Here is a 25,741-nt window from a genome sequence, read left to right as displayed (position 1 = left end):
AAAGAGGCAGCCAAGGTCTGAAAAAGTAGTTAAGGGTGGGGCGAGGAGGGAGGAGGCCCTGACCTTGGGTATAATACAGTGCACATTAAATGAGTTAATAGTGAGTGCTTATGCGGCTGCCTGGAAGCACTCAATTAACCTTAGCTGTTCCTCTCTTTATTATTTTCCCATCCAGCCATGCTCTTGATGGTATTTCCTACAAATGCAATGTCTATGTGAATTTCTCACTTCTGGCTCTACTTTATGCCTGCCAGCTGCCTAGAGTAGTGGCTCAAAGCACAGGCTTTGAAGATGCACCAGATTTGAATCCTAGCTCTGCTGTTCAGCTACTGACTTGGGCTAGTGACTCCCTCTCTGAGTCTCAGTGTCCTCATCTGCAAAAGGGAGCAATGGCACCTCCTCAGAGTCCTGCTGGGAAGGCAAAATGGGCCCATGTGTGCAAAGGGCTCAGCCCAGGGCTTGGTCCAGAGCAAGTCCTGAGTCCTTCATTTAACAGATACTGACCTACCAGGTATCAAGCACTCCTCTAAGCACTGGGGATTCAGATGTGGCCAAAGCAGAAAAAATATCCCTCCCCTTGGAGAACTTACATCCCAGAAAGGGAGGCAGGTGATAAACCACTAATTATATAATGTCAGGAAATTTTGTGTGCTATAAAGAGAAACAAAAGAGGGTAAAGGGGTGGAGAGTGCCAAAGGAGGGGTGCTTTTCTAGACACTGTAGTCAGGGAAGGGTTCTGGGTGGGGAGGGGACATTTGGACGGAGTCTGAATGGAGGGAATGGAGTGAGCCATGTGTGATCTGGAGGAAGAGTTGGGGAAATGGAAGCAATCATTACCTTCGTCATGCGCAAGCGCAGTGCCTGCACACAGTAGGTACTGCATCAGTATTTGCTGAATGACCGTAAAGGGAGGGAAATGCAAGTGCAACTCAGACCCACATAAGAATGGAAGACAGTGGGTATGATAAGGAAACTAAGGTTGGCTTGGATGCCCGGGTCCCACATCCTATCTCTTTTTAACTAGCTGGGTGGGTTTGATCAAGTCACTTTCTCTCCATGGAAACGACTCTGTAAGGCCCCATTTTAAGTCCTGAGTGCTGAGTACCTGAGAGTGTTATTTCAGCTGGACGTGCACAGGCCCGCAAAGGACAGGCAGTGCCCGTGAGCCTCCCCTCCCCACCCACCAGGCGGCCCTGGAAGCTCCAGCTCAAAGAATGCTCAGCCGAAGTGGCCTGCTAACCCCCATGGACCAGACCCGGCACACCCATGGGTTTTACCCTACTGCTGTTGGCCCACATAGTATTTGGTTTTTGGTTCAATTTAGTTACCAATATTTAGAATCAGGGAGAGTTCATGAAATTCCACATTTGTTGCTGCTTTTGAAAAATCAAGTTTGGCAAAAAACTAGTCCTGCTTTTCTGCGTGGTGACAATCAGTGAAAACCGAGCAAAAGCTGCCCCCTTTATTGGAGCCTTGGTTTGCCAGTTTTCTACAGACCCCACTGTACCCCATCACTGAGAGTCTTGCCACTTATTACCATCCATGGCTGCTGTTTTCCTTATAATACAGAAACACTTCTCTGTTTCAAAAATGTGAAAAGAAAGATGGACAGGCCGAGGGAGGGCCGTGCTTCATGAAACTCATTTCCTGCACCCCATCAGCTGTGTGCATAGAGGTACCTCCCTGCAGGCTTTTGAGTCTGCAGCCCCTGTTCTAGAGGACTACTAAAGCCAAGGGACCCACTCACTTTTTAAATAGAAAAGCAAGGCCCAGAGAATACAGGAATTTACTCAAGGTCACCCCGCAAATTAGTAACAGAGCCGGGATGCCAGACTATGTCACAGCCCTGCCCACAGCCCTGGCCGAGAGGAAGCTCAGGACCTTACGAGCCCACCCACAGGTGACAGGAGCATGGGTGGGGCTGATCAAGGCAGCCAGTCCACAGGCTGGCCAGGAATCTAGGAGGCTGCAAGGAACCCCGAAGGGGGAAGACCTCCCCCCAAAGAAGAACAAGCTGGACCAACCCTATTTTTATTCTCAGAAGCATCTTTGGGAAGGAGAGAACTGACTGAAGAGTAGTGATAACTAAAATTGAAAAAGCAGACAGAGAGGCCATATGATCTAGGAGGGCCGTGAGTGGGCTGGGGTCCTGTGAGGAAAAAGAAATTCTGAGGAAACAGGACTAGGAGGAAGCAAAACTGTGAGGAAGCAAAGGCCATGAGGAGGCGGCAGAAGCTCTGGGGCGGAGACAGGCACCAGGAAGGAGTGCGCTGTGTAGCTGAGGAGGAGCTCTGAGGAGGCAGGAGGTGCCAAGGGACCGGAGAAGGGGAGCTGCGGAGTGGCAGTACCAGGGAGGGGACGCTAGGAGGCGCCAGGAGTTACAGAAAGCAGGAATATCGTGAAGCAGAAGCTGTAAGGATGCACAAGCTAAGAAGCAGTAGCAACTATGCACAGACCAAGAAATGGTCCGCGGAGCAGATGACGAGGAAAGGCTGCTGGAAGCGAGCGGAAAAGCAGAGCTGGAGGGAATAATTGAACCTGTCAACTGTGGGCTCCCAAAGCCCACAGCTCTGCCTCCTGGGACCCAGTGCCCACCTGTGAGGGACCCCTCAGCTGTCATAACTGTTTAAGGGCCCCTGGGAAACCGTCTTCTTGCTGATCCTTACACAGTGCTCCCCGCACTCAAACCCCCCTCTAGCCAGCCCACCTACTACTTGATTTCTTTCCAATAGTAGAAAGTAGATTATGACCCTATTTCCCGACTCCTGGTATGGGGCTCATCCCCCTGCCCCAGATGGAGCTCTGCCAGGGCAGCCTCGGTCCCAGGTGGCAGGTGCTGGCACCTCCTCTGGTAGACACCTGCTGGAACCCCCATGGGGTCACAAAGTGGCCATCTGGGGGCCAGCCTACAGATGTTCTGGCTAGGAGGACTCGGTGGTCATTTTAAACTGAATTTGAATGCCTTTAGACAGCTTTGCCTTAGTTCTCAACCATGTCCTATTCATTTAAGCCCAGTTTGAGATTTTCATGTCTGACATCTTAGGGTTGCCAGCTCCTGCCTTGGGATAAGGGGTAGTAAAGCTTTTCTGTAAAAGGTCAGAAAGTAAATATTTCCAGTTATGGTGAGCCAGGAGGCAAAATCAGAACTATTATGTAGGAACTTACACAACTTAAGAAATAAATGTTCACAAATTTCTTAGTGAAGAAATTAAAAACTTTATTTATGGACACTGAAATTTGAATTTCATATAATATTCATGTGTCACAAAAATTTTTTTTTCAATCATTTAAAAATATGAAAGTCATTCTTAGTTCATAGGCTGTACAAAAATGGACAGCTGGCTGTGTTTGGCTAGTGAACTATGGCCGCTAACCCTTGCCCTGGACTGTCAGCCTTAAGCGTCCAGACCAGGAACTGCTCAGACAGGGAAACGGGAAGCAGAAGGGCCACATGGTTAGTACATTGGGGCAGTCAAGTCCCAGGTGTATGACCCGCCCCAGGCCACTGATTATCATGCTGGAGGCCACAGTCCTCACTGAGCCCACAGTGACCCCAGCCTTGACCACCTTACCTTTAAAGTCAAACCACCACTTGAGAGAAGGCTTTTGAGATGGGAAGAAGAACAAGATGGTAACAATGGCCACACCGGTGACAGCATCAGAAAGAAACCTACAATGACAAGGCCCCAAAGCATGTGACCTCAGGCATCTCAGCAGGCCAAAGTCTGGCAGATTTGCAAATAAGGATTTGTGCAGGGAATTAGGCCTGCTGCGAAGACAACATTGCCGGCAGCCCCTGGATTCTGCCCCGCACTGCACTCAGTACGGATCCAACTGCCCATGGATGTAAAAACCTTCAATCCACAGCTCCCTGGGGTGTTTAGATGCTAGTTGAGCCAAACAAATGCTTATCCTCCCCATTCAAGGACCACAGAAAGAGGGACTTGACCAAAGGGGTAAGAATCTGAAAGCCACAAAATATTAGGGTCTGCAGAGCCCACAAGAGTCACCAAAACTGAGGCTCCTCTGAGAGCCTTGTGTGTGTATGTATGTATACATATATATACATATGCGTGTATGTATCTGACATATTACACACCAAATTGTTAATTGTGATCATCTCTGGGAGTGGGACTTTTTAAATGTGGCTACTAAAAAATTAAAAACTACATATGTGATTCACATTACATATTCTATCGGATGGCATTGATGGCAATCAGATTTCACCAAACCCAGAGGACATGTCCCCCATCTAATCATGTTCTAACTGACACTGGAATCGGACATGGTTGCCCCCTTACTCTTAAAACACTCCCCTCTCTTGGCCTTTGCTAGTCTTTTGCTCCTGGTTTTCTGCCTATCTCATTGACTGCTTTTTCTCCATTTCTCTAATGGGCTCATTCTCTTCTACCCAGCTCCTAAATGTGGGGATTCCTTAGAGTCCTCTTTGCTCCCCCTTTACTCTTTCCCTAACCGAGCCCATCAATTCCTATGGATTTAAATTCCAAATCTATACAATGACTCCCAGACTTATATCTGTAACCTAACACCACCTCTGAGCGCCACGCTTGCGCATCCAACTGCCCATTACAGTATTTGGAAGACATGTTAGACTTGATAAGTCGAAACCATGTTCAAAATGGAATTGTTAAACCATACCCAACCCCCTGAAGAATGCTTTTCTTCAGCTAGCCACTATCCATGCAGGTATTCCTTTCCTTTATGCCCCTAAATCCAACCCAGTTAGCAAGTCCTGTCATTTCTAACTTTGAAATACATCTTGACTGTTCCATCTCCAGTGTTACTACTTTCATTCAAGCCATTGAAGTTTTCCCTCTAGACCACAGGTCAGTAAATATCTCCTGTAAAGGACCACACAGTACATTTTTTTGTAGGCCATATGGTCTCTGCTCCGACTCAACTTTGATGTTGCAGTGGGAAAGCGGTCACAGACAACGCACAGATGAACAGGTATGACTGTGTTCCAATAAAACTTTATTTGTAGACAATGACATTTGAATTTCATTTAATTTTCATGTGCCACAAACATTATTTGTTCTTTGATGTCTCCCTAGCCATTCAAAAATGTAAAAGCTATTCAAAAACAAGTATCAAGCAGGATTTGGCCCATGAGCCTTGGTTTGCTGACCCTTGTTCTAGATGACAGGGGTCATCCAGATGTGTTACAGCTCCTAACTATTCTCCCTACTTAAATTTTTGCCCCCACTATCCATTCCCTAATAAATACAGCAAATAGTTTATTGAGTTCTTTCTAATGTGCCATTCAAATCACTTGACTTGTGTTAACACACTTATCCTCAGAATAATCCAATGAGAAGTATACTATTACAATAGCATTTTATGAGGAAACTGAGGCACAGAAAGGTTAAGTAACTTAACCTCCACATAAAGACCAAGATGCTTAATGCATCTGACAAGACCCTCCATGATCTGGCCCTCACCTGCCCTTCCAGCCCCGTCTTGCCCGCTGTCCTCCCTCCCCGCCTGGCCTTGGTCACACTGGAAGAATCTTTCAGTTCTTCAAATGTGCTAAGGGGGCTCCTAACATCAGGACCTCAGGAGACGCTTCCGGTGCATCCTCAGTTCCCACCTCCCCCCTTCCCAGCCTTTGCTCCCTCCCCAAGCTACCCCAGTCAGTGCCCCCACTCCACTCATTTCTTGTTCAGCCTCTCAATTTCCCTGCATTGCACTTGTCACAATTTACAGCTATTTTGTTGTCCAACTACTTGTTTTTGACTGTGTCCCCAGCATCTAGCATAACACTTTGCACAGAGGCACTCAATGTTGATTACTTGAGTGAGGGACTGAATGAATGAAGGAATGATGTGCTCAGGGTTGTGCAGTTTGTAGGTGGCAGAGCTGGCATTCAGACTTAGCTTTGTCTGATTCCAAAGCCAAAGCTCTTAACATGAGAAGCCAAATGTTTTGTCATCTAAACCTAACCTCTTCTGAGAGTACAAGAAGGAGCTGTTAATAATTACAGGGGACATGAGGTGCAAACCTAGCCCCGGTCTCCCCAGCCTCTCTGCCTGTCAAACTCCAGGGGGTGCATCCCAGAATCCTCCCTGTTGGACCCCGCCCTCTGGGTCCCCAGAGTCTCACCCAGGGGTGAAGAAGCTGGCCCAGCCAGGGATGAACTTCGGGTCCCGGGAGAAGAGGAGGATGGCGAACATGCAGAAAAGGACGAAAACGGCCTGTTCGGCAAACCTGTGGCACAGACATGCAGGCACCGCGGTGACTGTGGGCTTCGGGGGAGCGCAGCACGGGAGGGCCTTGGGAACGGGCCGCACCACTGGTGGGACTGACTGGGCCAGGGCCCTGCCTCTGAGAAGCTGAGGGAAGTAATTCGCTCCCCAGGAGGTCCCCAGAGCAAGGGAAGACTGTCCACACTCCCCCAGGATCCTTTCTGAGCATCAAATAACCCCCTCTCCCAAACTATTTGTATCATTCCCACCAGGAGTTTCCCAGAGTCCTAGGGAGAGAAAGAAAGAGCAAAAGAAAAGCAGAGTCAGAAAAGCAGAGAGAAAGGAAACAGCCAGACAGCAATAGAGAGGTAGGCAGAGAGAGAGAGAAAGAGAGAGGAACAATCATACATACAGACGAAGACAGATATACACACAAGGGGACAGACAGACACAAGGAGAAGGGCAGGCACAGAAAGGGCACAGACATGGAAGAGGGGTAGCCAGAGAATCCTCAAGTATTGAAGCAAATATCTACCCAACTGCCCATTTCACAGATTGGGAGCAGGGCCCAGACAGGGCAAGTGCCTTGCCCAACCACAGCAGGATTTAGTGGCAGAGCTAGCCCCTGTGTGCAGGCCTGCTTACTCCTAGTTATTTTCACCAGATGGGAAACATACATTAAACAAGGTCCTGGAAGCTGCCCAAGGCCGTGGCAGGTATCCCATGTGCCAGGTGGGAAGGTGGAAGGTCCCCACCCCAAGTTCACCCTGAGGGTCCTCAGAGTATCTAGCCCAGCACCAGAGCAAGAGGCTGACTGCAAGCCACCCCTCTACCCCCCATCTCCAGGCTCCCAGGCCATTGGTCCTGAAATTCCCCTGGGACAGCTTCCAGGGGTATAAAGGTGAGGCCAGGAGGTAGCTCTTCTGAAAGCCCAGTGCCCAGCCCTCTCGCCACCCCCAGAAGCTCTACTTCAACGCACTTGATGGGCCCCAGGTTCTGGAATTCCTCCCGAATCACAGCTCGAGCCCTATCTTCTGCACTAGTTCTGAGCTCAGGTGTCTTTCGCCTCCAGCTCCTGGAACAGAAAGTGGGGATGTTAGGAGCAGCTGCCAGGGTGGATCTGAGAGACTTCCCACCACCACCCTGCTAAGCCTCGTTATCTCCGTTCTGGAGCCCGCAGCAGCCTGCTGCTGAGTGGTCTTCTTCTGCCTCTGTCTTCCCCTTCTAAAATCTGTTCTCCCCACTTAGAACCTGCATGGTCTTTTTAAAATGTGAATCCAATCATATGATTCCCAGGCTTAAAACCCTTTAGGGGGTCAAAAAGGTGCATAAAAAAATAGTTGAGACAATGGAACAAAAGAGAAAGTCCAGAAATAGACTCAATTATAAGTGGGGATTCAGTCTGTGATCAAGTTGGTATTTCAGGCTGGTGTAGAAGAGATGAGCTGTTTAGTCAGTAGTGTTGGACATGTAGATCAGTGGGAGGGAAATGAGAGTCCAGAAATAAACCAATACTTTCATAGTCAGCTGATTTTTGACAAGGGTACTAAGATCATTCAATGGCAAAAAGATAGTCTTTCAACAAATGGTGCTGGGACAACAGGACAGCCACATGCAAAAGAATGAATGTGGACCCTAACACACACCATATACAAAATTTAACTCAAAATGGATCAGAGATCTAAATATAAGAGCTAGATTATAAAATTTTTAGAAGAAAATATAAAGGTAAATTTTCATGACCTTGCATTAGGTAACTCTTCAGATATAATGCCAGAAGCCCAAGCAACCCAAGATAGAGAAATTGGACTTCATAAAAATTGAAAACTTTTGTGTGTTAATAAACAGTGTTGGGACAACTGGGTAGGCCTCTGAAACAAAAACGTGAAACTGGATCCAAACTTCACACGGCACCCTAAAGGTAAACTCCAAACAGAGGAAAGACTTAAATGTAAACAGTTTAAAAAATACTAGAAAAAACATGGAATTCTCCTTTTGTCACTCCTATGATGGGAGGATCTTTCTAATGGTAATTGAAAATTCAGAAGCCATATAAAAAAGATTGATAAATTCATCTACAGTGAAATTTTTAAAAATTTTGCATGGAAGAAAAGCACCATAAACAAAGTAAAAAACAAATCAGGAAAAAATATTTTTGACTCATCTTGCAGAATAAGCACTAATCTTTCAATATAAAAAGAGCACACTAGGAATCAATAAGACTAAGACCAACAGTGCATATGAAAATGCACAAAGGATGTACACACACAGATTAACAATTCACAGGGGAGGAAATACCAATTTTTTGGTATTTTCAGGGGTATACAAAAACTTTTCCTATTACTCTAAAGTTGCTCAAAATTACTCTTAATAAAATAAATGCAGATTGTTTTTCTTTTATCAGATTGGCAAAAATCCACTTTGCTGCATGGAAACAGACACTCTCATATGTTGTAGTGGGAAGAACAAATTAGTTTAATTCCTATGGAGAATGACTTGATAATACCCATTAAAATAAAATGTGTTCATTCTCTGACCCAGGAATCCCATCTATGGAAATTTACCTTACCAAAATACCTGTTAATGTACAAAAGGTAGCTGCCAGGGAGACCAGTCACCAGAAAATACACTGTGTCTGTGTGTATTTGCTTAAAGAAACTCTAGATTATCAGAGAAATCAATAAAGTGGATACCCGGTAAATCGGTAAATGAAGGTGTGTTTGAGAAGTCTCACCGCATACCTCTTTGTATTGTTTTGATTTTTTGAACCATGTGTGTGTGTTGCTTATCCAAATTAAATAAGCAAATGAATATTTCAGAAAAAAAACCCACCTCCCAGTGGCTCTTTCATGTGAAGATCAAACTCCTGCAAGACCCTCAATGATGTAGCCCAGAATTTCTCAACCTATGAACATGTCGGGGTGAGCTCATTTTTTTGAGTCGGGGTGGGCTTATTCTTTGTTGGAGGGGTTGACTTGCATACCTGTAGGATGTTCAGCAGTATCCCTGGCCTCTAACCCTTGCCCTGAGCTGCAGGTCCTGTTGTATTATTCCCCAGACTGGAGGCATTCAAACCTACCTTCACCAGTATTCCTGTATCCATGTACCACCCAGCTCATGTTTGCCTAAAATATGTTCCTCCAAATAGACTCATCATTTTAATTAAACAAATGTATTTGAACAGAAAACTTCATATCACTCTCATAAATAGAAAACAAGAATCATTTGTCATAAGTAGAAAATAAACAGAAAAATGAAAGCAAAGCAAGATTATGACATGCTGTTTAGACACCCGTGCTGGCTGAAGTCTCTGAAACTGAGGCTGGCTCTTTGTTTGAAAAGCTGGTTTGGCAATGTCAGAGAGGTGTTCGGGTTTCTCCACCTCCCAAAGGAGACTTTACTGATTCTTTAAGAGTTGTTAAAGGATGATTTCTCTCTCTCTGTGAGTCGATGTTGTTTAATACTTTGTCCTCATGCCACCCCAAATTATCTCCTGTCCTGGGGCCCCATAAAATGGGAGACTACACTTCCTTCTCCTCTGGTATGAGTGTTTACTTAAATGACAATGCCATTAGTAATTATTGATGATGGGTGACATTAACTGAGGGTCTCGGGGGAGCAGGCAGGTCACACAACACCCTCAGTCCTCACGCCCGTGGGAGGTGAAGTCTACCACAGCCACTATGTGAGAAGACAGCAAGAGAATACAACGACAAGCCTCAGTTTCCATAGAAGGAGACTGAGAATCAGGAAGGCCACTCTCCGTGAAGAAGGAACCTGGGAGACTCCAGCGCAGCTCAGGCTGGCTCAGAGTTCAAGTAAAACACGAGGGGTACCTGAGGGTCATTCCCCCGTACAGGAAGGAGATCCAGAGCCAGCCCACCAGCAGGAACAGCAGCATGAGAGGGAAGGCGAAAATGAACCAGGAGCCGAAGTTCACCACATCGCACTGTGGGAAGAAACTGGAGAGAGGAGGGAGGTGAGAGCCAGCCGAGGTCAGCCACGCTGATGGATTATGTGTGTATATTACATGTGCTATTAAGTGATGTTGAAAGTACCTTATTTTCTGAGGGTTCTGTCATGTGCCTATATAATGCATAATCAGAATAAACTAATTAAATGTATTGCGGGGGGCAAAGACCAAGGGGGACACTCTGGGCAGCCATTTTCCCATCTCTCCAGGTTCTCAGCTAGAGAACCAGATCCCCTATTATTTTGTATCCTTTAAAATCCCTCCTTCCAGACCAGAAGGTCCAAGCTTGTGCAATTAAATATTGCATATTATTTGCATGTAATTTGCAACTAATTTACTCAAAATCCTTGGAGTTTGGCAAATTTACTTATGTACCAGCATATCTCCCCCAATTCCTTTTCAAGTTGGAACAAAGTCTTGCTCACATCAGGGTGGACAGGCAGCCTGAAGACCCTTTAACGGCAACTTTCCCCCATTTCTCTCCATTCCCCAACTCATGACCTGCCCCTGAGGCCTCTGGAGCCACATGTTTCCTGTCCAGCCCCAAGGACGGGCTGCAGCCCTAACACTGAACATCCTGCTTCATCCTCTAGCAGATGGTCCCTTTGCTCCCACCGCCTTCTAACTGAGAAGACTAAAGGGCCGAACCCAGCCGTCCTGCATCTGAAGGACGACCATCCTGGCTCTGATAACCAAGAGTTACCAGAAGACACAGGCACAGCCAGGCATTGCTCAAAGAATGGAGATGAAAAGACACCAGAAATATGCAGAGGGCTTAAAGGAACTGGGAAAATACTGATGCCTGGTGCCCATCCCACACCTCCTGAATCAGAATCTGCAACTGAGACCCAGGAATATATTTTTTTACCTTCCCTGGTAACTCCAACATGCACCCATGTGTGAGAATCACTGGTTTCTACCATCAAATCTTAAAATCAAAAGGTTCTAGAACTTGAGAAGATAAGAGAGGGTTGAGGTTTCAAAAGAAGTCCATGAGGGAAAACATGGGTATTCTTAAAATTTCTCATGAAAATAACTTTGATCACTCACAAGTATAGTGCTGAGTTATGTAAACCAAACCCTCTCTCAGGAAGACCAACATGGCCAGCTTTTCCTCCATCATCCTAATAACTTCTTGATATTTTGGTTGAGTACCAGATAAATTAGTTGGCCAGCACTTGGGAACATGCTGCCAAATGCTTACATTGGCATCATGTAGATTAGATGAACTTATGATGCATCTCGCTGCAAAGGGATCTTAGAAACTCTACCTCTCAGAATCCTGGAATCTGAAAATCTTAGAATCTTGAAACGCTGGAATATTTTAAAATCATCAAACCAAGAGGCTTGAAATAACGCAATCAACAAGTCAGCCCACCTGAGAATCCTTCTCTGTTATTCTCACGCCCTGACAGATGGCCACCCAGACTCTGTTGGGACAGTTTCGGTGAAGGGAGACTTCAGCTCCTGACAGAGCCTGCTCCACTGCTGGCCTCCTCATCAGACATCACAGTGACAGGCCAGTGCCTCCCCTGGGGTTAGATTTTAAAGCAGGGGTCATAGCCACTCTTCTCTCTTACCTTTCTCCTGACCCCCACCCATCTCACGGGAAGGAAAGCTGGGCTTCATGGCTGCCTTAGTCCAGGCTCTTCTTACCTGGCCCTCCCGCACTCCTCTTGGCCTCTGCGCGCCAGCTCGCTGGTCTTTGCGCCTTCGCCTTTGTGCGGGCCATCCTCTCTGTCTGCTACGCTCTTCCTTCCTGGGTCCGCAGAGGGCACTCCCTCACCTCTAGGCCTCCGCTCAAATGTTACCCTATTAAATGAAGTCCCACATCCCTGACCAGCCTATAAAAATTACATTCATCCTGTCTCTTCCATCTCCCTAGCCTGCTTTATTTTATTTCATAACTTATCACACCAACCTACTCTTTCTTCGTTTGCTTTTTCCTCTATTGCTTGTCTCCCCCACCGGAATGGAAGTTTCCCCAGAGCAGGGACTTTGCTGGGTTTTGTATGTTACTGGGTCTCCCGAGCCTGGCCAAGAAAAGGCACTCAAAACACATTCCCCTAGTGTTGAATTAAGCAGGGGGCACAGGGAGAAGGAGCAGAAACCCCAGTGCCAGGTGAGGACACTTGCTTTTACCTTTTGAGCTGGCCAAGCAGGATGAGGTTGGGGGCCGTGCCTGTGAGGGTGGCAGTGCCCCCGATGCTGGCTGAGTAGGGAATGGAGATGAGGAAGCCCTTCCAGATGTTCTTGCGGTATTCTTCTTCCTTCCTGGAGTCTGCCAGGAGATCCAGTGGAGCCTCCGCCTCCTCAGAGGAGCCTTTGCTTTAAACAAACCCAAAGAGAAGCCATTCGGAAGACATTCAGGATTCCTGGCCTCATGGGGAAATGCACGGCTTGGGCCAAGCTAAGTGGTCTTTCTGGAAGGCCTTTGGCACAGGCATCGGAAACCTCCAAAAATGAGCAACCCCACTCCCTGCTGCTCCATCACTATTAAATCGAGATAACAATGCCCTCAATAACAAGTGCTACCACCCACACATGTAGGGTCTGGCAACCTGCTTCATCGACATTATCTCATTTAATCTCAAATAACCCTGGTGGTGGGCTCCAATAGCATGTCCAGTTGGCAGGTGAAATTAATTTGAGGCTCAGAAAGGTTGAGTGACTTGTCCAAGTCACACAGCCGGTAAGCAGCAGTGCCAGGGCTCAAAGGTAGGGCTGCATGGCTCCAAAGGTCAAAATCTTAACTACACTGCCACATACAAAGGACACCAAAGACTAACTGTGCCGTCCATGTGCAGATGCTTCCTAAGTGTGAAAGATGGCTATTGTCTCATAGGACACTTTTGTCTTTAGAGCCTCTGGACGCCTGTCGGCACACCTCTGCTCCTTGACTATCGTGTACTTCATGTGCTCCTGGTCTTCCTGCCCCTCCTTTCCCTTCACCTCACCAGGATTTAATGCACTCCCCTGCCCTTTCCACATCGGCGTTGTTTGAAGAGGCTGTGTTAGTTCATGTCTAAGCCAACCGGATGAATGGTGGAAACTTGGGTCATCTGGAGGAAAATTTGGAAATGGGAGGGGGATTGCCTGCAGCATTAAATTCTTGCACATCATCTCTTTGGATCAAGCACTGGCTCCTCTATGAATTGCACCAGGAACTCACTCTTCTGTGCTGGCAAGAAACTGCATCTCCGTGGGCACCGCGTGCAGACCGTTTCCCCGCACAGCAGCTAGGGGGAAAGAGCAGGGTGTCTCAGTGTGCTGTGATGAATGGGCCAGAGGGGTTCCCACTCTTGGGTAGTCAACCAAGAGTGCTTCTTTGGGTTCCCCTTCTATACTATTCATGGAATAATTTTTTTTAAGTCCTCAAAATCCCATCCTACTGGGAGATGGCCCCAGGCCTATGGACAGGTTGTTAACTGCAAGGCTGCTTGACAACCCCTAACTCAAGCCTAGACTTGCCTGAGGGGCCATTGCCAAAGGGGTGTTTGGGAAAGACTAGGTATAAGTGGTAATGGATGAGCCATGGGAAGGGTAACCCCAATCTCCCATTCATTCATACTTTCATTCAAAAAGTATTTATTGAGCACCTACTATGTACTGTTGACTATGAGCTTGGTGTACACATTGAATAATATAGAATAAGGTCCCTGCTCTCATGAAGGTTATATTTTAGAAGGAAAGACAGATGCTAAAACATAAAGAAAATTTCAGGTAGAGATGAAAGTGATGGAGGAATTAAAACTAGGTGATTTGATGGAAAGTGATTGTAGAGTGGGTGGGGGAGAAGGTAGACTACTGTGTTTAGGTCAACAGGGAAGACACCATGAGCTGATGGCATATGATCTGAGGCCTCGAGGATATAAAAGAGCCAGCCACATGGAGAGCTACGGAAAGGGGATTTCCAGGCAACAGGAACAGCAAGTGCCAGGGCCCTGAGGTGAGAGTGTGTCTGGTGTGTTGGGAAGCAGAAGGGAGACCAGTGGGACTAGAGGGGATTGGGAAATGGGAAGAGTAACAGGGGGTAAGATGAGAGAAGCTGGGGATAGGGGTGGGGGGCAGAAAGCCAGCAGGATCATGCAGAGGTCCTGGGGCCCACAGTAAGGACTTTGGCTTCTCCTCTGAGTCAGATGGGAGCAGAGCTGGGGGAGTGTTTCAGCAGAGGAAGGTCAGGACAGGACCTGAGTTCTTTTTAAAAGTATTTACCTTCCTTGACAGGTCAGTCTCCCCAGAAGCCTTTGATAGTATTTTGAACAAGAAAAATTGAAGGGATTAAAAATTCCTGCAGCTGAAACCCTCACCAAGGGCAAAGAACCCATCCCTGGACATTGGGTGTATGACTGATAGCTGAACACATAGGTTCTGGGTTCAAATCATATCTCCATCACTTATGATGTGACTTGAGATAAGTGGTTCCCATCCTTAGCCTATTCAACCTCCAAGGGACATTGGGCAATGTCTGGAGACATTTTTGGTTGTCACAGCTAGTGTGGAGGTGGGGGGTGGGTGCTATGGCATCTAGAGGGTAGAGGCCAGGATTGCTCTAAACAGCCTGCAATACACAAGTCAGCCCCCCACAACAAAGCATTAATTACCTGAAAATGTCAATAGTACTTAAGTTGAGAAACTCTGGTTTAGGTAAACCCCTTAAACTCCTTGTACCTCAGTTCTTTAATTCATAAAATGGAAGTAATAATTGTCCTAGGATTGTCAAGAGGATTGTGAAGTGGACCCATTTGCAATAGATTGAATGTTTACATCCCTTTGCCTCCCAAATTCATATGTTGAAACCTAATCCCCAGTATGGTGGTGTCAGGAGGTGGGGTCTTTGGGAAGAGATTAGGTCATGAGGGAAGAGCCCTCGCTAATGGGATTAGTGCCCTTACAAGAGAGCTCCCTCGCCTCTTCCACAGTGTGAGGACAGAGTGAGGAGCCAGATGTCTATGAACCAGGAAACGGCCCTCACCAGACGTCCAATCTTCAGGCACCTTGATCTTCGACTGCCCAGCCTCCAGAACTGTGAGAAACAAATACTCAGCCTGAACAGACTAAGACACCATGTAAAGCAGGGACCAGCACACTTCTTTTGCAAAGGCCACAATAGTAAAGATTTTGGTCTTTGGGAGCCATATGGTCTCTGTCATAAGTACTCAACTCTGCCATGATATCATTCATGAAAGGAGCCACAGACGATACATCAGTGAGTAAGCGTGGCCAAACCTGTATTTCTGGACGCTGAAATCTGAATTTCACATCATTTTTACATGTCACAAAATACTCTTCTTTTGATTTATTCAACCATTTAGAAATATAAAAACTATGCTTAGCAAACAGGCTACACAAAAAAGCAGGCAAGGAGTGGGCTAGATTTGGTGGGCTGAAGTTTGCCAACCCCAATTTAAAGAATTGAACAGAAATCTGAGCATTAGCCAGGATTTAGTAGATGTGGGTTACTCCTGAGAAGGAATAAAACAGCATCTCCTGACATATGAGGCTGGCCTGACCCAGATACGCCATATCGTTCACTTGTTGGAACTAAATGATCTTACACATTATTTGCCTCACACAAAGTTGCTCTGAGACTGATAAAATGAGACAAAGAAAGGATACTTCAAATCTGGTCCAAGTTCAAAGTCACTTGCCACCCACAAATTGCCAAGTGTCTCCCTCTTGCCAACCGAATGGCTGCTGCTTTTTGGCCTAATGGTAGCACTGTTCCCAAGTTTGGACAGCACCCAGTCTAGAGCAAACCCTGCTTCCTCAGACTGCCCCAAATGCCCCAGCCAAAGCCCAAATACCACGAGAGGTCCTTTCTAACACCCTCTGAACGAGAAGATCATGGTTGCCCATGGCATGTGCCTGAGGATCTTTGGCCACAGGGACCGGGAGGCAGTGTCTGGACTCCAGCCTGAGCTCTTGCCCTGTTCCTCCCAGTGGCTTGGGGAAGTCCCTCCCCTTCCCCTCTCTGTGCTGCCCCTTCCCTATTGGTTTCAGGAGGGAGCAGGATTTCGTGGTAGCTGACTGTGTCATGTCTGCCAGCCCAGAAGCTGGCCCTGCTAACTACCATGAGGGAGCTGAAGGCTAACTGCAGATCTGCTTGCCCGGGTCATGGGGATGGGGGCCTCCAGGGACAGGAACACATGTCCACATGCAATGCACGAGGCTGGAGGCCAGGGCACTGAAGCAGGAAATGAGGGCTGTTAATAGGACACTGATGCTGGGGGGCAAAGTCACTCCCCAGGGGATGGCCAGGGGGAAGAACTCTGACCTGGCAGCCCCTGACCCCACCCATCCCTAGTTCACTCTGTACCCTTCCCACCTGGGTTAGGACCACAGCTGTCACACATCATCAGATGGTCAGCAGACCTCCCCAGCATCTCAGGCATAACTCAAGGCCACTCTACAGCACTGGACAGACACAGAACTTCCTGGGGGTGCCCAGGCCCCACCCTAGAGATTCTGGTTTACTGTCTGGGGAGTAGGACCTGGGCCTCAGTATTTTCGAAAAGCTTGCAGGTGATTCTTTTGTTCAGCCAGGGTTGAGATGTGCCTGAAGGTACCGATGGGGAAGTGTAGCCTCCGTGGCTGCCCAGGCAGAGGTGCGCATGCTCATCAGTCTGCCACGGTCCCTACCTGGCTCCTGTCGCTCATCCATAGAACCTGGTTGCTGCCAGCAACTGAGCTGGAGAGCCTGGATGTAAGACTGTGTACATTCTCTTGATGAGGCAGGGGAGGAAATTTGTATACACACAACTATGAACAGCAATTACTGGCAGCATATAAGACTTAGGAAGGAAGGAGTTTTACTTCTTTATGCAGGTTGGTAATATGAAAACATTTTATACCAAGCATTATTTTTCTAATAATGATGATGATAATAAAGCCAATGAAGGTGAAGTTGAAAAAAAATGGGAAAACTGAGGTACTGAATGCTCTTAACCATCTACCCAGGGCCCACCCTTGTGGCTCCTGTGGCCACAGTGATCCAAGTGACCATGCAAAAAAAGCCGGTGGGGCAAAGTCTCCAAAGGTGCTGACGTCCTTGGGTCCAGAAATCTCTGGCTGGTTAGGAGCTTGGTGCTTATGTAAGGTCTTATTCAAATAATACCAATCCCTGAATTTGTGTCAGGTGGGGGACTGAGAACTGGCACATTTCTAATCTTAAAGCAGCCTTGGAACTGCCTGGGAGAGCTAGGCAGGGATGATTACCTTCCTCTCTACACCTGGGGGGACTGAGGCCCAGAGAGGTTCCAGTCTGGATCAAGGTGTCCCAGCAGGTTGGTGGTAGAGTCAGGCTTGGTCCCAGGACTGTTGATTCCCCACACCTTGTATCTCACATTGCCTCCAAAGGCACCCACCTGACTCTTAACAGGTTTGCCCCCGAACTGCTAAATCTAGTCTAACCTCCCCACTATGACTAAAATATTCTTGAAGTTTGGCACACAGAAGGCTCTTGGGAGAAAGTTCTTGTATCAGATTAGGTAAAGAGCACCCCAGGGGAGGTGAAAGCCACCCAGGCTAGGCAGGTTGACATCCACTGATTAATCTAGCACTCACAACAACCTGGGTGGTAGGTATTAATATCCCCATTTCATGTATGAGGAAACTGAGGCTTAGATCAGTTAAGTAACTGGTCGATTTACTCATTTATTCATTAATTCCACACAGTTATTGAACACCTACTACATGCCAAGCAGTGTTCTAGGTGACAAGACTGCACCACTGTAGGTCATAGCAATGGGAAAGATTGATACAAGCCCCCATGGAGCCTGGAGTCCACAGAGGAGATGGACATAATATATATATTATTTATATAATAAATAAATGCCTCTCAACTAGGAAACTTTACCATGCATCAACTTTCATAGGAAACTAAATGGGCACCAATGTGTGGGGTCTTATTACCTGCTCCTCCTCATTCCTGGAAATCTTGTAATGGTTTTTATACAACTGCCACATGTTAACTACATCCTATGTGCCAGGATCTCATTTCTCACATAAGCTTCATGATAATATATGTGAAAGGAATGAGGTTCTGTCCTCATTTCATAGATGAGAAAAGAGCCTCAGAAGGAGGTCCCTCTTGAATTAAGAGTGAAGGAGGATGGCAATGTTTAACCCCACCTAAAAGACTGCATTTTGAGTGATGGCATCTTGAGCATTCCTAAAGGGCAGACATGGGTGACAAGCTAGCCTTCTTCGGGCCGAGAAAAGAAGGGGAAAGAGTGGTAGAGTTTAGATTAAAAGCCAGATGGGACTCTTACTGGCTGAGGGACATTGGGCAGCTACTTCACCACTTTAAGCATCAGTTTCCTCCTCTGTAAAATGGGCATGATGATAGGGCCACCCCTTCAGGGCTATGGTGGAGAATCGAATGAGAACATGCATGTAGAAGGCACCGAAGAGGCCACCATCCACCTGGCCCCTTGGTCCCCCAGGCAGTGTAAGAGGTAGAGTGGGTAAAGAAACTGAAAGCCCAAGCTTGCGGAACGCTGGGTCACATCCCGCGAGCCCCACCCTACCCCAGGCCCTGTCTCACTGGAGCATGGTACTTACGAGCACAGATTCCAGATTCAGACAGAGCTCAGCAACTAACTCACTTTGTTGCTTAGGAAAATCATTTTGCCTCTCTCAGCCTGTTTGCTCGTCTATAAAATGGGGATCATCCACCTCATAGTACTGCAATGAAGATTAAATGAGCCAATGGGTATGAAAAATTAAGCAGTGTCTGGCATATGGGTGCCTGTCACGGACTGAAAACCCCCAGGGGCCTCCTCATCCCTGTCCTGGACCATTAACAGAATCCCTACTCCCTCCACCCCTGTCATCACCTCCCACCTCCAGGACAGAGCACAGAAACTGGATGAAAGGGAACATCTCTCTTTGTACTGGAATTAGCCTTGTTTTAGTTCTTAGGGCTGATCATTAACCAGTCCCTGCTCTCTGATCCCACCGCCTGTAAAAGTAGGTATCTGCTCCCCAGGGTCTCCCACTTCCTGACATCTTGCAGCATAAGGGAAAAGACTGGATTTCACCTTGTGACCAGTACTGTGTGTGACCTTGGGCAAGTCCCTTCCCCTTCTGGATCTCAGATTTCTCATCACTATAGTGAGAGACTTGGCTTTCAAACTTTTTTTTTTAGCCACTACACTAAAAAAGAACCTTCTGCAGCTGGCAGAATAACAGAGGTTAAGAGTGCAGGCTCTGAAGTCAGCCAGCCCTGGATTCACAGGACCAGAGCCACTGTTTGGAAACGACAAGACTTGTGGGGGCGGGGGGCCACTTTAGCCTCTTTCTTTATTTCTTCCTCAAATTCCATTCTGCTAAATGAGGTCAGACCTCATTCAGATGGAAGGCCCTAAGAAGAGTCCTTGAATTAAGTAAGTGCTCAATAAACAGTTGTGATGCTTGCTTGGCAGCCCAGTGTGTAATATAAAGTAGGAGCAGCTGGGGTTGAAATGAGAGAAGGAGAAGGGTCTTAACTGCTTGCTGCAACTCCAGGGTGACAGGGAGATGGTCTTGGGAACCCCCAAGACTCAGGGGAAACAGAAAACCAAAGAAGCTGACCCTGCAGAGTAGGGGTGAGCAAATATGGCTCACGGGCCGAACCTGGCTCCCCACCTGCCAACTAGAGGAATATTTCGTGATGTAAAAACTATATAAAATTTTAATTTCAGCACCCACAAATAAAATTTCCCTAGAACATAGCCACACCCTCTCATTTACATATTGTCTCTGGATCTTTTCTGTCTGGGAGGGCTGAGTTTGAGTAATTGTGACTGTAAAGCATGAAATATTTACTATCTGGTCATTTACAGAAAAAGTTTGCCAACCTTGCTGTAGAATCGCTTCCTTTTTTTGTGGGAGACTTTGACCTTGCATAGATCCTGGCTTTGCTACTTGACCAACAATGGGATTGATTCTGAATGTACCACTTCACCTTTCTGAACCTTGTCTTCAAAGTACTTTCTAGCTTTCAGGGCAGATGTGGAAATAAAATAAGCAAGATCCCTTATTGCATTATGGGGAAATGCCCATACCACAGTAAATAAGATTAACTTAGATGGTTCGTTGATCAGTATTTAGATTTTTAACAGATATATATTTATTTTAGTACATATTTGAAAAAATATAACGAGCAGACAAAGTCCATGGTTTCGTGGATAATGTTTGTTGATTTAGTTGGGATAAATGATTCAAAGCTACCAGGGATGATCTGTCATCCATCTCTCAATAGGCAGCTTCCACCTCTGGGTGCTGGGTAGCATCAACTGCCCCATTAACATTCCAGCCAGAGAAGGAGACAGCAGGAAGGGCAGAATCTGAAAGCTGCACACATCATTCCTGCTCATGTACCATTGGCCAAACTTAGTCACATGACTACATCTAATTGCAAGGGAAGCTGGGAAATTCAGCTTTTTCTCTATGTAGACATGGGCCCACATGGGAGTTCTATTACTAAAAAAAAACAGAGAAAGACTCAGTACTGGTGATAAAATTGCAGTCTCTGACCATATATGTACCAATTTAAAGCTTCTTTTAAAAATACACCTATGTCACCATCCAAAAGACAAACAACAGCAAATGTTGGCGAGGTTGTGGAGAAAGGGGAACCCTCCTACGCTGCTGGTGGGAATGCAAATTAGTTCAACCATAGTGGAAAGCAGTATGGAGGTTCCTCAAAAAGCTCAAAACAGAAACACCATTTGACCCAGGAATTCCACTTCTAGGAACTTAGCCTAAGAATGCAGCACTCCAGTTTGAAAAAGACAGGTGCACCCCTATGTTTATCACTGCACTATTTACAATAGCCAAGAAATGGAAGCAACCTAAATGTCCATCAGTAGATGAATGGATAAAGAAGATGTGGTACATATACACAGTGGAATACTACTCAGCCATAAGAAAAAAACAGATCCTACCATTTGCAACAACATGGATGGAGATAGAGGGTATTATGCTCAGTGAAATAAGCCAGGCAGAGAAAGACAAGTACCAAATGATTTCACTCATACGTGGAGTATAAGAATAAAGAAAAACTGAAGGAACAAAGCAGCAGCAGAATCACAGAACCCAAGAATAGACTAACGGTTACCAAAGGGAAAGGGACTGGGGAGGAAGGGTGAGAAGGGAGGGATAAGGGCAGGGGAAAAGAAAGGGGGCCTTACGATTAGCATGTATAATGTGGGGGGGTGGCATAGGGAGGATGTCAACACAGAGAAGACAAGTAGTGAGTCTACAGCATCTTACTATGCTGATGGACAGAGACTGTAATGGGGTTTGTGGGAGGGACTTGGTGAAGGGGGGAGTCTAGTAACCATAATGTTCTTCATGTAATTGTAGATTAATGATAATAAAATGAATAAAAAAAATACACCTATGTCAATAAAAAGAAAGATGTTTTAAAGCAGACAGGATGTGGCAGCCACTTTGCAACCAATAGGGAAAGACCAGAAGAATCAGAGATGCTAATGAACAGTCCTGATATCTTTGTACCTCTGAGTTAATCCTAGAACTGCCTTTCTCTGACTTTTTGATATTTGAACCCTTTTAAGCATTTGCAGACAGAAGACATTTTTTACTGTAGTCAAAAGAATTCTCACAGAGGCAACTGGTTTCATGGGTAAGAGACTGGGCTTTGAAGCCAGACTGCCTGAGTGAAAAGTTGGGTTCAGCCATTTGTCGGCTATATGACTTGGGGAAGTCTCTTTCCCTCTCTGAGCCTTTGTTTGGTCACCTAAAACCACAGCAGCTCCTTGTGCTTTATTTTGTTTAGAATACACTTTCACAGGGTTGGGCGAATGAAATCCCTCAGTTCATGGCACATTCTCACTACTTGTAGCATAAAGCCCCTCTTTTGTTGTATGTATTTAGTGCCTTTGATCCTCATTTCCCACTCCTATCCTTCCCAGAGCAACCATTCTGATGAGTTTAATGTGTAGCCTTTCATTAGTTTATGTTTTTGCAAAATGTTTGGTCACTTGTGTTTATTTTTGATTTACATAATGCTACTGTGTTCTATATCTCATTCTGGCCTTTTTTTCCAATCACACTGTTGTGAGATCCATTCATATAACTGTATGTCCCCCTAATTCTTTAATCCTAAAAGTAGCAAAATGCTTAATGGTGCTCTCCTTACCTTCCCCTTTATAAGTGATGGTGTTCCTGTGGCTACCAACGTGCCACACCACAGAGAATGGTCAGTGAGCATCATTACATGTGTGCCCTCATGGACCTGTGTCAGAATTCCTTTGGCATTTGTATCCAGGAGCAAAACTGATGGGTTACAGGGCATATGCACATGTGACTTCACTAAATATTTGCTGAATGCCCTTAAGAAAGGCTGACCCAGTCCACACTGGCAGGGCACCAGAGTTCCCAGGGCCCCCATGGCTGCTAGCCCTGGGTGTTGTCCAGCTTTCTTATTTTTGCCAGCTTTATTGAAGTAAATCTCATTGTTTCAATTCGCATTTCTCTGGATACTAGTGATTTTGAGCAGTTCTTCAAATGCTTTTAAACAAGGTTTAAGAGTGGTACCTACTTCTAAGGCTGTTTTGAGATAAGGGAAATAATGTATGTAAGGTATTTAACTCATTGTTTAGTACACAGTAAGCTCTCAATAAATGCAAATCAAAAAACAAACAAACAAGATACCGTAGTTTGACTTCGCTAATTCTCAGCTATTGCTATCATTACTGACATAGTTGGCACATAGTAGGTGCTCAGTAAGTACATTCCCTTCATCTTCCCCCCACCCCTTGGACACCCTCACTCCCACTCTCCACACTGGCAGCCGGGCTCCCAGCTCATCCCATAGCCTCACCTGTACTCTCTTCACACTCCCTGCTGAGGTCCTTCTGAGCCTCCTTCTGGCCAAAGAGGCTCTTCAGGATGGCATTGCCAATAGGCAGCATCATGGCAGTAGAGGCGGTGTTGCTCAGCCACATGGACAGGAAGGAGGTGGTCACCATCATCCCCAGGATTAGCCTGGGGACAGAGAGAGTTAGGGGCAGATCCAGAACCGGGACCCAGGAGGTCCTCTGGGCCCAGTCGGTCACCCGGGAGAAATCCTGTCCATTTGTTTTGCAGACTGGAAGTTAAAGCCCAGAGAGGACAAGCAAGTAACCAAGTGGGGACCAGATCCACTCACTATCCTTATTTTTGGTTTAAGGAAACTGACTCAACATGTTTAAGTGAACTGTCACAGGCACTCAAGGTAAAATAGTCCAAAAATACCCACCCTAAAATTTTTTTCTCATGACTCCAAATCCTTGATGGTTCCCATTGCAGAATAATGTTGCCTTGGTTTGGCACCAAGGCTGTCCACCAGCTCACCCCCAACAGCCTCCTCTCCCACTTCCCCTCCCACTCCTACCAGGCACCCTTGCTCAACTCCCCTGAGCCCACCAGCACCGAAATCTCCTGCCTGCCTGCCATTGCTGAGTCCCTCCCACTAACAGGATTCTATTTCATGGTCTTCTTTATATTGAACTCTAAATCAACCTGGAATTTATTTGAATGTACAGTATAAAACATATTTTTTTAAATCAAAGAACAGAACAATTATTCCAACTCCCACCATTTACTGAATAATCCTTCCTCTCCCCACCAATCTAGATTTCTTCTAGAATAGTTATCTGGTGTTTTAAAATCTATTTCTGAACTAGTGTCATGCTATTTCATTGTAACTATGTTTGATAATAGCCCCACCCATTCTTCAAGGTCAGATGTAATGTTTTCCATGAAAAAGCCACCCCCTACCTCTCCTGTGAGCTCCCAACACCACATGTTCCCCTTGATCAAATGCTCTTTTGCACTGGGATCAGTTGTATACATGGAATCCCTCCCACAGGACTGACAGTTCCTCCCTGAGGAAATACTATGGCAATGCCTAGCACAGTGCTTGGCACAGAGCAGATACTAGAAACCTAGGAGTTATCTAGAACCTTCTTCTCCCTAACCAACACTCCCCATCTATTTTATCAACCAAAGAGCTCTCAGATCTATCCATTCTGTCCATCTCCACTGCCACTGCCCTAGTCCAAGCTGTCACCATCTCTTTTTTGACACCCAGAACAGTCTTCTAACTGGGTTGCATCCAGCTTCTCACCCCTCATCTGCTCTCCACCTGGCCGCCAAGAGGAATTGCTTAAAAATGCAAATCTGTCCTGTCACTCTCCAGCTTAGAACGCTTTAAAGCCGAGTTTCATAACCAGGGGGCCATGAATATAATTCAGGAAAGAAATGGGGTGTGTGTGGGGGGGGAATGCATCTTTATTTTACTAACAGCCAATAGAAATAAAGTATTTCCTGTAGTAATAAACAGGCAAGAAAATTCAGTCATATTAGAAGTGCCCAGGACTTGGTCAACAATTAAGATCCCACATTATAATAATTGCAGGCATCTTGGAATATCATCCACACTCAGAACTGCCTCAAAATTGCAGTTATTATCAGGCCAGTTGCTAGATCTTACCATTTACTATAAAGGAGTACATATGGTACTATATCACAAATTTGAGTGTTTTTTTAAATGTATTTGCATAGCTGCATTTCACTGTAATGTTTTAAATCCTATGTTTACATGTTTTATATATTTAAAAGCATTATTCTGGGAAGGGTTCCATAAGATTCACCAAACTGAAAAAAAAAAATTGGAAGAACAAGACCCTATTTTAGAGGCCATTCAGACCCTGTAGACTAAAAGTTCAAATCCCGTGGAGGGGGCCTGAGGCCATGCAGGAATGGACTCTGCCTCCCTGCCTCTCTCAGGCCATCGTTCCACCCACTCCCCACCCACCTCATCACCTGGGCTGGCAAGTAGCAAATGTGTATGCTAATGGCCAGGACCTATTGCACTGCACAGGTCTAGCCTATTGCATCTTCATGTTATAGACAAAGAGAAGGTAAGTCATTTTCCAGAGCAGGAAAGGTGGGATGCAGCCCCCCTGTAATCTGAGTCATACTGCTAATACGGGCCCCTGTAAAACTACTGGACACAAATCCCTGGGGTGGGGCCTAGGGATAAGCATTTCGACTGGCTTATCCTGTGATTCTTATGCACGTTTGAGAATTTCCCAAAGCCTAGCACTGTGTCTGGCACACAGAGAGGCCTCATTCAAAATCTGAGGAATGAATGAATACATAAATGGAAGGCAGCACTTGATGAGTCTGTTGTCCTGGAAGGAAGGAAGACAAGGAAGTGTGGGTCTGGGCTCCAAGAGATGTGGTCTGCTGCCTCCCCACCTTCAGGCTGGACCCATTACCTGGCCTTACCTGGCTGGCTGGACCCCAGCGACCATCAGGACCTTGAGGGCAATTCTCCGGTGCAGATTCCGCTCCTCAATGGCACTGGCCATGATCAGACCGCTGAGGAAGAGGAAGTTGGTGTCCAGGAAGTACTGGGGGCAGACCTTGTTGGAGGGTAGGATGCCCAAAAAGGGGAAGAGGATGATGGGCAGCAGGGCCGTCACCGAGAGGGGCAGGGCCTCTGTGCACCAGTACACCGCCATAAGCAGGATGACAAACAGGCAACGGCCTTCCTGCAGAGGGG

The 25,741-nt window shown here is 46.3% G+C and overlaps 1 protein-coding gene across 3 annotated transcripts in view; it reads right to left on the bottom strand.

Moving 5' to 3' along the window:
• The window catches only part of SLC13A3 (solute carrier family 13 member 3), a 65,388-nt gene that overhangs the window by 19,028 nt on the left and 20,619 nt on the right, over positions 1-25,741 (bottom strand). For 2 of the 3 annotated variants that reach the window (XM_073236518.1, XM_073236516.1), the window contains exons 2-9: positions 25,465-25,730; positions 23,012-23,175; positions 13,352-13,418; positions 12,322-12,507; positions 10,043-10,168; positions 7,186-7,281; positions 6,124-6,228; positions 3,573-3,670 (exon numbers count right to left, since the gene is read on the bottom strand). In XM_073236518.1, coding sequence (XP_073092619.1) covers positions 3,573-3,670; positions 6,124-6,228; positions 7,186-7,281; positions 10,043-10,168; positions 12,322-12,507; positions 13,352-13,418; positions 23,012-23,175; positions 25,465-25,730 — 1,108 coding nt within the window. The remainder of the gene's footprint in view (positions 1-3,572; positions 3,671-6,123; positions 6,229-7,185; positions 7,282-10,042; positions 10,169-12,321; positions 12,508-13,351; positions 13,419-23,011; positions 23,176-25,464; positions 25,731-25,741) is intronic. The other variant, XM_073236517.1, reaches the window with a different exon arrangement.

The sequence above is a fragment of the Manis javanica genome, chromosome 5 (genome assembly GCF_040802235.1).
Source record: "Manis javanica isolate MJ-LG chromosome 5, MJ_LKY, whole genome shotgun sequence".
Classification (NCBI taxonomy): Eukaryota; Metazoa; Chordata; class Mammalia; order Pholidota; family Manidae; genus Manis; species Manis javanica.
This window is presented reverse-complemented; position numbering and strand designations above follow the sequence as displayed.